Source organism: Vidua macroura, chromosome 15 (assembly GCF_024509145.1).
Source record: "Vidua macroura isolate BioBank_ID:100142 chromosome 15, ASM2450914v1, whole genome shotgun sequence".
Classification (NCBI taxonomy): Eukaryota; Metazoa; Chordata; class Aves; order Passeriformes; family Viduidae; genus Vidua; species Vidua macroura.
The window spans coordinates 9,573,495-9,589,176 of record NC_071585.1 but is presented as its reverse complement, the minus strand read 5'-3'; the positions used below and the strand labels follow the sequence as shown (position 1 = coordinate 9,589,176).

The following is a 15,682-nucleotide window of genomic DNA, read 5'->3' as shown; positions in this document are numbered from 1 at the left end:
CGCGCAGCCGCACTGCGGACACGTGGCACTTCCGGGACCGGCGCTGCGGCTTTAGGGGGCGGGGCCAGAGGCGGGGCTGGGCGGGCACGCGGAGGGGCGGAGCCGAGCGAAGCCGAACCGAACCCAGCCGAACCGAGCCGAACACACCGAACCGGGGCGAGCCCAGCCGAACCTAGCCGAAGGCAACCCAGTCGAGACCACGCCCGCCCACCCGAAGACAGACGAGCCCACCCGAAGACAGACGAGCCCACCCGAGTGTGTGCGCCGCGGGTGCCGGTGCCGGAAGGAGCGCGGGGGGCGGAGCGGGCGCAGCCGCGGGTGAGTGTCGGTGTCGGTCGGTGTCGGTCGGTGTCGGTGCTGCCCGAGTCCCGGAGCACCTCAGGCTCGGCGGTGGGTGAGCGGGGCAGACGGCGAGGGGTCTGTTCTCCCCGGCCGGCGGGGTAGCCGGGCGAGCCCCGCAGGACGCTGGGCCATTCCCGTGTCCTGCTGGGAGCGGCCTCCGGGCCGCGGCTGGGCCTGGCCGGGGGTCCCTGCGCGCCCCGACAAGCCGCGGCCTGCGCGGGGCCGCGGGCAGCGCGCTGCGAGGGGCCTGGGGGCGGCTGCTCCCCTCCCTTCCCTCCTATCCCTGCTGGCGCCTCCCTGTTTTTCCCCCGGCACAGCCCTGGGGCTGCTCGGGCCGCTGGCGGCACCGGCCGGTCCGTGAGGCTGTCACGGCGCTCGCAGGTCCCGAGCAGCGCTGCCTCAGTGGCTCTGCGATGGTGAGGTGTGTTAAGTAACCCCATAACCCACCGATGCCCTGCACCTCCCTGGGCAGCCGTCTGCCACGTTGTATCGACTTGGCAGTACTTGTTTGAAGTATTGTTATGTCTTTAGAAGTTACTGCTTTTAAGGGTTTTGTTCACAAGTCAGTGAATGGTGCAGCAGCCCTGCGGCGAGGATGTGCTCTGACAGCTGGGCTTTGTGAGCCAGGGCTGCCTAAACCTCTACATCAGGCGCCCTTAGGAACTCGTGTGTTGTAGTGCTGTCTTCACAGCTAAACTCTGCTGTCTCAAAAATGAGTTACTGGCAAAACATTATTAAAATACTTTAAGAAAGTCTGTGCTTTTACCTCATTTTCTAACTATGCCTTTCCTTAGCTCTTAAAATACAACATCCAAGTGCAGTTTCAAATCAAAGAATAAATTGTGGTTTAGAATCTCAGTTTATCCACTGGCTTTCCTAGGGATTTTTACTTTTGTTGCCTGTGGTAATATTTTATAATGTTATGGTGATCGTGTGTGAAATTATAACTTTTAAGTTATCATGTTTCTACCCTACTTGAAAAACTAAAAATACACCCTTGGCAGTGGGCTTTAAGCCATTGCTTGCAGGTTGTGGTTTCAGACTGAACTGTGGCTGAAACGATGGTTTGGTGCTCTCAGGCTGGACTGAGATTTCGTCAGTGGCTCCTGCTGACAGTCCCCACACAGGTGTAGCACAGTGTGTTCCCAGTTCATGCAGGAGCTGTTCACTTGGGTGTCACTCGTTTCTGTTTCCTAATTGTTCCATAAAGGCATTTAAAATGCTCTTTAAAAGCCTGGTACTGTCTCTTACCTTAACTTCAGGAGTCTTCAGAAGTGAGCACTGTCCTAAGGTTTGGAAGTGAAATTATTTTTAGCTAGAAAAAAAGCAAGTTGAGTGTAGGCAGAAAAAATTTCCTATTTTTCAGAAGATAAAAGAGGTGTGAGTGAGTTTGCTTGCTAGTCCATGCTGTCAGCAGCTTTCCCTTCAGGAGGCTGGCTTGGTGTTACCAGAGCCACTGTGGGGAATTCCTCATTTTCCAGAGTCTCAGTAAGTGAACCCACGTCCTTGGTCTATGGAGTGCTGGACCTGGCTGCACAGGAGTTACTGGGTGGTGTATACTCACTTTGCTGGTGAAATAACATTGACCAGGGTTGATGGGGACAATTTTCAGTGGTAGACATGTGTCACTGAAGTGATACTAGAAAGTTAACTTTGGTATCTTTGCAGTGGAGATACAGTGAGTTGGTGATGTCTGTAAAAGTAGTTGGTATCAAAAGACTGTCTTGGTCCAGCACAGCCTTTTGTTCAAAGCTTTTGCCTCTTTCCAGTGGATTATTTTCAAATCAACCCTTGAAATAACATTAAAATAGTACCTTCATCTCCATCATGGCTTGTGAACAGTGATTGCTGTGTCTTCATTGTTCTGCTTTTGTGGTGTTTTTAACGTGAGCCTGAGAGTTTGAGTCTGTATATATTCAACAGCCTCAGCTCTTCCCTGAATTTGCCCTCAGTGTAACCACACTCGAACCAGAGAAGAGCCACTGTGGTTTTGTAATGCTTTGATTTGACACAGCTCTGAATTATGAAGTTACTTTTCCTATGTGATAAGAGTAGATTTAATATCGCTATTCAAATATTACCTGTGTGCCTTTACAATTAGCTGTCCATTTTTTTCCCATTTTTAAAGGGTTTTCCTTTAACTGCTGCCAGCTGATAGGAGGTTGTTCTGGGAAGATTTGGGTAGCTCTGCTTCCAGCACCACTTTTCTTATGGTGATGGAAATTGAACCAGTATTAATGCCACTTCAGCTGTGTTTGTAGAGTAATCCTGTTCTCAGATTAATCGTTTTAATCTCACCCCTTAAAGTTTTTTTTCTGTAATGCATGAAGATTGTTTTGGTTGATGTTTTTGGAAACCTAAGTGTAATAGATGGAACAGGTTTATACAACTGAACACTGAAGTTATTCTCACCTCAGTAATCTGAGCACTTCTCTTACATCACGCTGTTTGCCCTGATTTGCAGGTTATTTGAGTCGATCGTTTCCCTAAGCCCCACAGATGCTTTTCTCGATTGGTATTTTGCTCAAGCAATAAATAAATCTGCTGACGTGTGTGTTCTGCCATGTTTGCTTATTCTTGACCTTTGATTTTTAGCCATGCAAGGGACAGTTTCAATCATGACATTGTGTAACTGGGTGTTTATGCATTGACAAGCATATTTGATTGGTATTCTTAAAAATTGTGCCTGTTGCAGCTGCTGTGTTGTTCAGAGTAATGTAGACGTGGTTAAAGGTTTACGGGTTTGCTGTGGCGAAACCAAGACACCTGGTGCTTCGTCATCTGAACAGATTTTGTTCCAGTGCAAGCAAAGGTCATTTAAATATCCACTCCTCTTTCCACATTATCTCTGTATGATGTACCTGCTGTTGCGTAGCAAAGAAACTCTGTCATGAGTTGCTGTGATGGATGCCTGGATTTTTGGGCTGGTTCAGACCTGTGTTTTGACTCCCGTGTACTGTGCTCTAGGCTCAGAGCTGCCCTGAAGTCCTCTTGTGATGCCCCAAGGCAGCCCTGCAGCTTCTAAACAAGTGTGGTGAGACCCTGTAGCAGTGTGGATACCTCTGCCAGCTGTGTTTAGCAGTGTAGCCCAGTTTTTCCAGGGCAGTCAGACTCTGGTGTCTGCAGGGATCATGTATTTCAGTAGGAATTAGCTGGCTAAAGGCTTCTAAGGATGTTGCCCTTTAGTCTCCAAGAGAACTAAAATGCTCACAGTTCACTGTATCAAACTGGTGCTTTCAGTGTGATTTAGAGCACAAGTTTGATGAGGAGCAGCTGAGGGAGCTGGAGAGGCTCAGCCTGGAGAAACGAAGCTCAGGGGGAAACCTCATCACTCTCTACAACTCCCTGACAGGTTGTAGCCAGGTCGGGGTTGGTGTTTGCTCTCAGGTGACAAGTGACAAGACAAGAGGAAACAGCTTCAAGTTGTGCCAGCAAAGTTTCAGATTACATATTAGGAAAAATTTCTTCACTGAAGGGTGGCCAAGCCCTGGCGCAGGCTGCCCAAGGCAGTGGTGGGTTCACCATCTCTGGAAGCGCTCAGAAGTCCTGTGGATGTGGCCCTGGGGACTTGGTTTAAGTGTTGGACATGGAAGTGCTGGGCTAACAGTTGGACTCAATGGTCTTAGAGGTCTTTTTCAACCTCAATAATTCTATGATTATCCTCACTTTAGATAATGAGGAAATTAAGTCGAAAGCTCGGAAATTAATCACTCTTGGCTACACAAAGAACTTAGGACTCTCAGCTCAGCCTTCTGTTATTGAATCCAAGCTGAAGGAATTCAGTGGGGAAATACAGGAGTCTGACGGGTTTTTTTAAACAAAACTTTTGCATTTAAGGTTTGAATTGTGTCAGACTGTGCAGGGCAATACAGGAGGTCACTGCCTTTGAAGGGTAATTCCAGTGCTTTGTGCTAGGTAATTGTTTTCCATAACAGGCCAAACAGACAGGCTCTGTGTGGACAAGGATTTATTTGGTATCAAACTTCTCTAGATTCAGCTCTGCAAAACTTCTTCCCTTCTTACTGCCTCTACTTTGAACCCCAGCAGCTCCCAGGGGTGTCTGGAGCACTAAATCTGCAGTGATATCCCTCTAGTGCCCTCTCTGAAGTACCACTCTTCCCCAGTTAAAAAGTGAAAATCCTGTTTAAAATCTTCAGTGGATCATCACACACCTTCAACAAATTGTACTTTGGATAAAATTAGTTTTACTTCTTGCAAAGACTTCCGTCCATGTAGTGTTTTCCCAAGAGAGGGGAAAATCTTTGCTATTGTCCTTTAATTGGTCTATGATACAGTTTACCAAAACTAATTTTTCTTTTTTTTAACACAGGATTTTAAATTAGTTTTGTTACCTGTAAGTACTTTACAATGCTTAATGTGCTGTTCTGACAGAAGTTAAATGCATTATGTTTTCTCTTTATTTCAGACTATAAGATTCAGATATGTTCCTATTTGATTGGATTTACAGTGGTTTCAGTAGTGTATTGCAGTTTTTAGGTAAGTCATTATTGTTTGGGGCTTTTCCTTTCTGCTATTCTTGTGTAAAATATCTGTTCACCTCTGTTATCTTCAAATAAGACTGCTGGATAAATAATAATATTTGGTTTGGTGTACATTTAGTAACACTCAAACAAAAGTTTCACTTATCAATACTGAACATTTCCAGAGTGTGCTCTCCACTCCATCTTACATTAATCCTTCTTGAAAAAAATTACATTTTATTTCATGATCACAATAGATTAGACTTTTCTAATCATACTACATTTAAGCTGGTGTGATTCAGTTGGCCTTTATGGGTCTTTTCCTGATTTTTCTCTGCTGTAAAGAACTGAACTCAGTTATTTTAATTCAGTTCTTTTGCACATGAGGATATAATTTCAGAATGCAAATAGGAGGGACTGTCTGCAAAAACTAGCGTCAGATATTGAAACCCTTTCTCATGTTCAGCAGCGCATTGTTCTGTGATTTTTTGTTCTGTGCCACAGAAATTAATGTGAAACTTCACTGGCGTCTACTCAAGAGCCTCAGAAAATTATTCCCTGTTCAAAAAGTCTGCAATCCATATCAGTCCAAGGTGAAAAAAAAACCCCACAACCATGAGGAATATTAATGTTAGGATACAATTAATTTTAGGATACTAAAAAAGGATCAGAAGTTGCAAATCGCATAGGTAAAAGGCACAATTCCCAAGTTCAAAGGATTTTATTGAAGTGGTCAAAAAGCATTTGAGGCTAAGAAGTCATAGCAAGCTGTGGCACCTACCTTTTATCAGTTGAAAGTTTAAAGTTTTGCACTGAATGTCAGACCCTTGGCCTGCTATCAAAATGTTAGCCAGTGAAATTTTAACTAAGTTGACTAATCTTTCTTATCTCTTCTTCCTTAGCTGCACAGTGATTACTGCACACTGGCCTGCTCTTCCATTCCTGTGCAAGCAAAGGCTAATTCTGCTGAATGATAGAGGAGCTTGAAGCAGCTCCCTCTTTTATGTCCCTCTTTTTCTAAAAGAAACACTTTCTCTTTGCATTCTCAGTTAGAGTTGAAGAAGGCAGATCATAACATTTGGGAAACTGCCCACAGTTCCCCGTGCTGTCCTGTCAGAAGGCTAATGGGATCACTTTAGGAAGAACAACTTTGCACAAGTATACTTCTGGAAGGCACAAAAACATTTTTTAATTTGTATATATGAAAACTCGGGTCTTGGTGTAGCCAGTAGCTGAAGTATGGCTGTTTGTTAGTGTTGTGTTTCTGTGAAAGACACCTGGGAAACTTGAAATGTTGTGGTGCAATCAGCAGCATCTGACTGGGAAGCAAAGACTCCTGGATCTGCAGGCTGAGAGTGGGAAAAATACTATTGTTTTCCTATAGGTTGGTAGAGATTTGTTTAACTCATAAGGTGAGTGTGAACTGGAGTTTCTCCTGTGATGTAAGTTAGTATATGAAAATGTTTGTCCACTTCTTTCTCTGTAAACATTAACACTTTCTTCTCCACTCTGTAGTTTAATAGTTAGCATGTATATGGGCATGTGAGAAGATGAGTTTGGGAAGTAAGAGTTGTTGTCTTTGAAAGAACTGTGAAGACACTCTGCAGGACCTAGAGTAATAAAGATGATTAATGAAATAAGATGAAGAATAGGAGAGAGTATTCATTCCTGCCAGTTACAAAACATGCTCAGCTGGAATGTGATCCCTGAGATTAGCTCAAAGGCAGAGGAAGAGGTGAGCAAACAGCAGTGGTGTAAAGGTCTGCTGGGCAGAGGCACCTCTGCCCCTGGAATGCTGCGGCATCAGCGGGGCTGGCTGAACATCCCAACACACACGAGGATAGCACATTACAGAAGATAGGGGTTTTTTCCAGTACAGAACAGGATTGATGTTTTGTTTTTAAATTAATTTATCTTAATGTTTTACTTTGAATATCAATGAGTTTGAAGCAGTGAAAACTAATTCTGGCAGAGGATACAGTGTTGACAAGTTGTAAGAGAATTGCCCTTTGATAATCTCCAATTTAAGAAAATATGGTGTTCGTGTTTTAAACATCTTTCCTTCATAGCAACTGTTGCATTTCTGGGGTTACAAGTGGAGGGGGAGAAGAAGGGCAGAAGACATTTTTATAAAGATGACAACCAATGAAAATAAAATTTCTTATTCCTGTTAGGAAAGCATTGTCACATGGGACAAAGTGTGTCAGAAGTGTCCTGACGATGCCATTCAGGATGTAGCCAACAGTTTTCCTGGGAGTGTGGATGAAAGTTACTTTTTGTCCAAATAATATGTTAACCAATATTAAAGAATTTATACACAAATTATGATGATTGATGTTGAATCCAATTTCTCTATATTATTGTGATTGAGGTCTGAATTTTCTTTTTTGTCTTGGACAAGTGTTTTGCTGTAATTGGAGGTAGGTGAACAGAGTTCAGGTTCAGAATGGTCCATGCTCCAGAGCCTGCTGTTAATGCTGGGTCTGTGCCCACCTCTCCACCACCTGTGAGCAGAACTGTCCTTTTGCTGGGGCAGAGTAAACTGCACTAGTAGCATTTAGTCCTGTTCTGTCATGTTTTTCCTAAGATAATGGAATGCATTTCCATGATTGACACATTCACACCAATTTGTGCCTCTCCTGCCAAGCATCCTGTAAGCTGCATGCTACCTGCAGCAGGCTTGTGGTAAGTGGGAATGTCATTTGTACAACATGGATGAAGGGCACTGATAAAGCTGTGGTGGAGTTTGCCTGGTCTGTATTTTGCACCGTGACCGTAACACCTTGTTCCTAGGAGTGAAATCATCTCTAGTGCTGAAAATGAACTCCTGCTGGTTGAACTGATTAATCACTAGGTCCTTTTTTGTTTTAGGACTGTACAAGAAATCAGGCAAGCTAGTGTTTCTTGGACTGGACAATGCTGGAAAAACTACACTGCTGCACATGCTCAAAGATGACAGACTGGGACAACATGTGCCCACGTTACACCCCAGTAAGTTAATAGTGCTGTTCCTTAGCTAGAGAGCATTTGAAGGATTGCAAGAAAAGCAGGTTCTGATTATGCCAGATCTGATTATAAGAACACCAGTGTAACTGGGGAGATACAAAGGGATTGTTGGGATTGCAATCCATAGATAGTTCAAGTAATCTTAAAAAACAATGTGTGTAGGATAGTTCAGAGTGCTATATTCAAAATTAAGAGGTGAATAACAAGCAGAACAATGAAGCAGAGAGTTTGTACTATAGAAGCTGCAAGAAATAGGAGCTTGCAATTTTTGGGAACATCTTCTCTGCATAATTAGAAAATCAGTATTTGTGTCTCAGAGGTTGCTGTGTAATTGTTATCCTGGTAACCTTGCAGGAGAAAAAGTTCAACACAGGTTGAAAATGTGGATTGAGGAAGTCTAGTAAGGAGGTGAGAAACTGGGAAAGGACGTGAAGAGGAGAAACCTTGAACAGTATTGAAAACAAAATGCCAAATGCAAAACCTTTTTTGCAAACCAGATGTCAGAGCCAACTGTTGTTTGTATAATATGTAGGGATAAATAATGTAGGAATACTCTGCTCTTCTTAGCATTGTAGGTATTTCACACATGCTTTAATGGTTAATAACATTTTGGTGATACATGAATGTGCCACTGATTTTGAGAGAATGTATTACTTTCATGTTCTTCTTGAATAACAAAATACTGGAAAGAACCAAAAGAAAGTAAAATCTATATGCTAGAGGGCCGGACTTTTCCAAAGCACTGCATAATCTTCACCTAGAATATAATTCTGTGTGTTTCCAGCTTCAGAAGAGCTGACAATTGCTGGCATGACTTTCACAACCTTCGATCTGGGTGGACATGCTCAAGGTAAGAGTGTATATTGACTCACTTAAGCTCACTGAACTGGGCTGGAGTTTGCTTCCAATCAGAAACACGGCCCTGTTGCAGAGACTGACTTCCCAAACTCTTCTGTGACAGCATAAAAGACATTGGCTGCTCTTTTGCCCATCTCCACCATTTATCACAAATCACAAATATGATTTAGCAAGAGCTGCAATAGAGGAGAAACTTTTGACTAATACTGTGAGGAGTTCTGTACTTTGAATTCCTTGCATTTACCTTCAAACTTACCTTTGTTGACATAATTCTTGGGGAAACAAAAACCATTTCCACACATCAGCATTCATGTGGGATACAACAGTGATAACCTTAGAGCAAATGATAATTTTGTTCTGTTATTTCAGGCTTTGTAAAACATGAAATTGCATTCCAAAGACTGGGAACATAAGCTAAGAATTAAAAAAAAATCAAATTAATAAACCCACACACACCTGTTGCTTCTTAATTACCAGTGTGCATTGCTCTGTATTTGGGGATAATTCCCTTTTATTTCTTATTTTCCCTGTAGCTCGCAGAGTGTGGAAAAACTACCTGCCTGCAATTAATGGTGTTGTGTTCTTGGTGGACTGTGCAGATCATGAAAGATTGCTTGAATCAAAAGAAGAACTGGATGTAAGTTGAAATAAGCTTTTGAAAGTTTGAACTTCTAAGAACTAAGCCCAAATACCCAACAGACCTCTGCTGTCACCTACGAATGAGTAGTAGTGATTTGTCCTTCTGTATTTTAAATTAATCAGTCCTCCTTTGTCCATTCCTTTGCAGTCACTAATGACAGATGAAACTATTGCTAATGTGCCTATCCTAATTCTTGGTAACAAGATTGACAGACCTGAAGCCATCAGTGAAGAGAGGTTACGAGAGACATTTGGTCTGTATGGCCAGACAACAGGAAAGGTATTTTCCTTCTTCTTTTTCTTTTTTTTTTTTTTTTTTTTTTTTTTTTTTTTTGGGGAGGAGGTTTTTTGCTTAGGCAGTTAGTTTGCCTTATTTGTGTGTTGACTCTGGTTTGCTCCAGCTATACAAAATAAATGTTTTTCTAATTTATAAAGTACTTAGTACATAATAACAACGTGTAGAACGGATCCCAGAGTCTCTTTGTGTGTGTGTGTGTAAAATGTATGTCTACTACAACTTTTTACGTCATATAATGCCATATTTTTTCAGAGAAAATGTACTTGTATCTAGAATAATTTTTAGTACTTCAACTTTCTTATGCACTACTTTTAAATAGTTTTCAGAGGCTATAGTTGTAGAGTGAATTATGAGAGAAAACTGAATAGAATCTTTCTCATTTCAAGTGCAAGCTTTAATAATTTTCTACCTAACATATTTGCCTAAAGCTTAGAGATAGATTTACACCATTGTAGAAGTCTAAGCTTGTAGGTTGTGGGAAGGAAAAAGTTCCTATTGGCATCCGTAGCAACAAGGCAGATTTCTACTAAGGATCTTTGTGATACTTCAGCTCCTCTTAATGTAAAGTTAATACAGTGCTCTGCTTGTGAGCATTAGAAACAGTGCTTGGTGTCCTTGGCCCTTGGAAAGAAACCTCCCTGCAGCTGACAGAGTCGTTCCACTGTGGCTTCCAATCACAGCTCCCATTAGCTGACCAGCTCTGCTGAGGGCACCTGCCTTGCAATTCCTCTTTGCTTATTCACTCTTAGGTGCCTCCCTTTAAGTTCAGTGCCAGTCATAGTTCAGGTCAGGCAGGAACAAATCTTTACTTTCTTGTTTGTTGCATTTTGCCCTCTTGTTTTCTGGTCTTTACATCACATGTATTTGATGAAGCATGGACGCCAGTGTGAATCTCCAGTTGAACAGCAGCTTTATTGCACTGTGCTGATCTTAGCAAGCAAACACACGGCACTCTTGCTTTGGTCAGTCCTAAAATTTGTAGCAAATGGTTTTTTTATCTGGTTGGAAAACTGTTGCAAACAGAGCAGGGAACTGTGACTGAACATCAAATATAAGCTCTAAAATTCTCTTTGCATGTTTGCTGTTCCATTCTGGTTTCACGTACCTCCCCCTCTCCAGTGTGGATGCCTGTGAGAACATGCACAGTGTTGTTGTACACAAGTTACTGAGATTAAGGTCACGTGTTCTGGTCTTTCTCTGGAGGTGTCGGGCCCAGAGAAGCTGGGGATGGCCCATTCCTGGAAGTGTTTTCATGCCAGTTTGGACAGGGCTTGGAGCAACCTGGTCTAGTGGAAGGTGTCCCTGCCCACAGCAGGGGTTTGGAATGAGATTAGCTTTCAGGCCCCTTCCAACCCAACCCATTCTATGATTTTAGATTAATTTATTTTCCAAAATTCCAGTGTCAAACACGAGTTAAATAGGGGCATTCCATGGATGCAAACGTCCATGTGGAATAGATGTTGTTTCTAAGGGAACTGTAAGGGCATGCTTTTGTCTCTCTGCAGGGCAGCACACCACTGAAGGACCTGAATGCCAGGCCCCTGGAGGTGTTCATGTGCAGCGTGCTGAAGAGACAAGGCTACGGGGAGGGGTTCCGCTGGATGGCCCAGTACATCAACTGATCCCTGCCAAAATCACAGCAGCACATCCTGGCCTGGGTCTCAGTGTTGTCTGCTCCTTATTTGATCACTCAGTGTACGTAACTTGAATTCATTTGACTGTTCAATTTTAAAAATACACATTTTTAGCTAATTATATCATTGATGCTAAATTGTAAGTGTGAGGATTGCAAAATTATTTCAAGCAAGTTTGTAAGTTTAAATACCACAACCTGTGAGCTTTCTAATCCCATGCAGCATCCTTTTGCAGCTTTTAATTTAATGAGTCTCCTGCACCATTTTTGGTCAGAGCAACTTTCCAGTACAGTATGTTTGAATGCACTTTTTAACAGCTGAAAACGATGAACATGTGAAAAATATTTAATGCTTATGTTAAATTTTTTATGTACTTTTTTGAAACTGGTTTTATAACTTTAGAGTATATAACCATCTTTCAAGGAATAATAAATAATTAGCTGATGGATAATTGCATGATGCCTTACAGTTTTCAATAATACACTTTCTTATGCAACGTCATGCAATAAATTTAAATCCAGTTTTTGGCATCTTTAATGGGAAATGTTTCATTTTAATGTGTCTTAACTAGTGAGGCTGATCTGAATATGTGGGATATTTTCCTGAAACACAAACAGGCCACAAAGTAGTTTTGCTGTAGATTAGAGTAAGGTGGGTTTTTTCAGACTACTAAATTGTATTTATTTTAGGTTTTTCCATAATAAAGGAAAAATCTACTGTGATGCCCTTATAATTACCACAAATACAAAAACTCTAAATTAATTGTGCCAAAGTAAATCTTGAACTAATGACAAAAGTGGTCTTAATCTACTGGTCTCTTGAATTAAACCCCTGATGTAACACAAGAAATAGTTTCTTTCTGAAGAAATAAGAATACCACTGCACTAAATATCCCATTTCCAATTTCATTCATTTTTGGATCTACCAGAAGACTTGCGCATGAAATTTCCAGGAGAAGAAAAACGGGGTTGCCATTGCTGCTTTTGCAAGTTTACGAGCTCACACTCATTGGCCAGTTTTATTTTTAGGACAAGATGGATTCTTTTATGTGGTTTTTGCCCTGAAACCTGGCCAGTGTGGCAGCTGCTGGCTGCCCAGGGCACTTATTTCTGGGGTAAAATTCAGTCCCTCCTTCCAGTTCCTGACTGCTTTTCCCTGCTTTTGAGTGTTAGTTCTGCAAGGAGAAAGCAGGTTCTCTTTGAAGAAAAGGTGTTGCAGCACATTTTATTGATGCTGGCTGGGAGCTGTGGTGGGTGCTTTCTTGTGCTGGGCAAGTTTTGCTCCTAATTTGTCAGATGAATGTGGGGTTTCAAGCCCTGGAGTCACCATTTCACTATGATGGGTTTGAGTTTCACTGTGTAGTTTGTTTTGCCCTTGTACAAATACAAACTGCTGCAAGTTGTACTGAATCCCTTTTACTTCATGTTGTATATCTTCTCCAAAATACTTTAGGCCTTATGTTTCCAACATCCATGGCAGCAAATGTATTTCTGACTGGTTTGATTTCACAAATGACTTTCTTCTGACCTCTGGGCTTGAAGCTCAGATCTAAAGGCTGTAGGCACAAAGCAAATAAATGAGACTTATTCCTTGCCCAAACCTGAACTGGTATGATTGAATATTGATGATCAGTTCCCCACAGTCCTAGATTGTGCATCTGAATAATTCAGAACCTAACTAATATAAATTGTAAATGAAGTTTATTACTACAGAATCACATGCAAAACATTAAGCCCAGTTTGTGTGTGGTGCAGTTCAGTGTGAGGGCATTGGAGGGCTTTTCCAAATGACCAATGTAGAGAATTCTGCATTTAAACTCATGCTCAGCTGTAGAGTGGTGTCTCTGCTGCATAAATCCAAACTGGAGGCAAGAAGTGGCCTCTCACCACTGTGTGGACAGTGTGTGTCTTTACTACCTACAGCCATTATGTAGGGGATGTGCCTCTTGGTTTTTTTCTCTAGCTGTTTCTGATGATGGTTATAATGCAGAGAACCACAGCTAAATCACTAGATGGTGTAAATATTAAAAGTACTACTTGCAGAGTCACGTTGTGGTGTTGATGTGAGAGATTTGGGACTGTGTTGCTCGTGCTTATGGAAATGAAGCTGGAAGTGGAGATATTCTGCTGCACTTCCACAGGCTGAGCCATTGCATGGGCCTGGAGGGGTCCTCTTCACCTGCTCTTCCAACCAACTGTGAACAACAGCACTAAAGAAAGGGGTAATCCTATTAAAAATTAAAAGGAAGGGAGGTGATGGTGCTTAAAAGTGTGTGTTAAGAATAGTTCCCAGTGTTGTGGAAACACTCTTGATTTCCTGGTTCCTGCTCTGGGATGGTGGCTGAAATGTTATTGCAATAAGGGCATGAAGAAACCTGGACCTTGTGTTACCCAGCTGGGTATGTTGTTGGAATAGGTGATCAATGCTCAGTGAAATACATAAATAATCTTGCTCTATTTCATTTCATTCAGCAGAGGAAGGACCTTTCTTCTGTAGTTTACATTCTGTTGTGCACATGAATGTGAATGAGTGTTGTGTGTCTTTGTGTGAAGACTTTATTAATAGACAAATATACTGATGAGAATTTTCCTGGTGGTTCTCATCCCCACCCCCTCCATATCCCCCTGGCCGTTTATTTCTATTTTATTCCTATGACTGTGGACAGTCTTGCTTCAAAAATGTAGTGTTCACATTTGGGTCTGACTTATATGATTTTTTTTTTGCACTCTTGACTATGCAGATTTTAATTGAACATCACTTTAAAGAATGTGAAAAAGAAAACTCATTAATAAAGATGTTATTTATGAATTGTCTCATTTTGTTTTTGCATTGCAACAGTTCCTTAAGAGAAATGAATGCAGATTTCTAAGAACCTAATAACTACTTGTGGCAGTGGCCTGTATTTCATGGCAGTGACCCCATTTACTAACATCTCTGGGTTGAATAAGATTTCTTTTGCTTGGATGTAATTAAAATTGGGGTCTAGTATGCATTGTATAACTGAGAGGTGATTGCTGTATTTCAGTCTTGGTTTAATACATTTTTCAGCACCAATTGTTGGCATTGGAGATGGGAAAGCTCTCCAAGCTTTCTCATTCATCTTCTGCCAGATCAGGATTATTTCTGTGTTCAGGTCCTGACTATGATGTGCCAAAGGTGACCTGTGGCATTCACTGGAGTACAGTACCTGCATGCATGGGAGCTTTATTGTATTTTGATAATTGGATCTGAGCATCAAATAGAACATTTGGCATTCACTTATTTATAATAATGTCAGTTCAGGAAAATGATGGCGGTGGTCTCCAATCCCAGTGAATTCGCAGGTCTGCTGGAGGTCAAATTGTTCTTCTCTTGTTTGTCCTGTCAAAAGTATTTGGTTGTTACCAACCAAAGTCCAGTGTTTCTGTTGACTACAGTGTGCTCACGTTTAGGTCACACTATTGTTAGTTGTGGACTGAGGAGTTACATTTGAGCCTCATCCACTGGGGTCAGTGGGGACATGTAACTTCTTGCACTTGGACAAACCACTCTTTGCACTGGTGTTTCTGTTCTGAAATGTGAGTGTGCTAAATGTTGAAAATCGTAATTTATATAATAAACTGCAGAAGAAAAGCTAAAGATGAAAGTGTTCTTTAACATGTTGTCGATGCATTTGTTATTATGTTGTCCCATCCTATGCTGGAAATACAAGTATTGGGAATAGAAAATAAAATTCTGCTTGAAATTGGAAGGAGTTTTAAACAGGTAGTTCTTGTCAAATTATCAAAATCAGGAAAAAAGTGTGCTCAGTATATGGTCTAGGAATGAGTTTGGGTTTTCTTGGGTGGGTATAGTAATAGTTCTGTCTCATTTTTGTTCATGGGTGTATGGAAAAAAATCCTCTGTTTGGAAAACTCTTTGAACATGGAAAAAAATGCCTTTCCTTTGTTGCAGCTCTAAAATAAGATGGAAAGATATTATCTTAGAGGTGACTGATACGTCCTTAGAATCCAGCTGTGCTCTAGGATTGGCCCTGTTGGTGGGACTTTGGAGTGGGGGTTGCCACTGAGTTGAAACTTATTAAACCGAGTGTAGCCCACAGGAGAGTGTGTTAACCTACTGTTAGAGAACTATTTTCCAACCCTAAAAATACATTCTCCTTAGGTTGCATTTTTCAAATTATTTTTTGTCTGCTTTTGAGTTACAATTAAAAATTTGATGAGCAAGTATGATAAAATGATAATTAAAAATATATCCCTTGTTTTTCTTATGACCCTATTTCTTATTGCACATGTTGCATCATAGAAAGAAATTGTGCAGTAGTATTTTGGAGCCTTTGATTCTTTTCATTTCTCAGAACTTTCAATCTTCTAATGCGAGTGGAAGGGCTCTTGTCCTTGGTTTACCTCTGGTGACAGCGGTGGCTGGAGGGATTGGATCATGCT

At 41.6% G+C, this 15,682-nt stretch overlaps 1 protein-coding gene across 2 annotated transcripts; it reads left to right on the top strand.

The window, feature by feature from the left end:
* Window positions 1-111: 111 nt before the first annotated feature.
* Window positions 112-14,066, top strand: SAR1B (secretion associated Ras related GTPase 1B). Of its 2 annotated transcripts, none has more exons than XM_053990988.1 (7): window positions 112-318; window positions 4,769-4,839; window positions 7,695-7,814; window positions 8,614-8,679; window positions 9,221-9,324; window positions 9,475-9,606; window positions 11,130-14,066. In XM_053990988.1, the coding sequence occupies exons 2-7, from the start codon at window positions 4,785-4,787 to the stop codon at window positions 11,244-11,246; spliced, it is 594 nt and encodes a 197-aa protein (XP_053846963.1). In that variant the 5' UTR covers window positions 112-318; window positions 4,769-4,784; the 3' UTR covers window positions 11,247-14,066. The 2 variants fall into 2 exon arrangements, with proteins under 2 accessions (XP_053846963.1, XP_053846964.1); XM_053990989.1 differs by having other exon boundaries at window positions 317-390.
* Window positions 14,067-15,682: the final 1,616 nt, after the last annotated feature.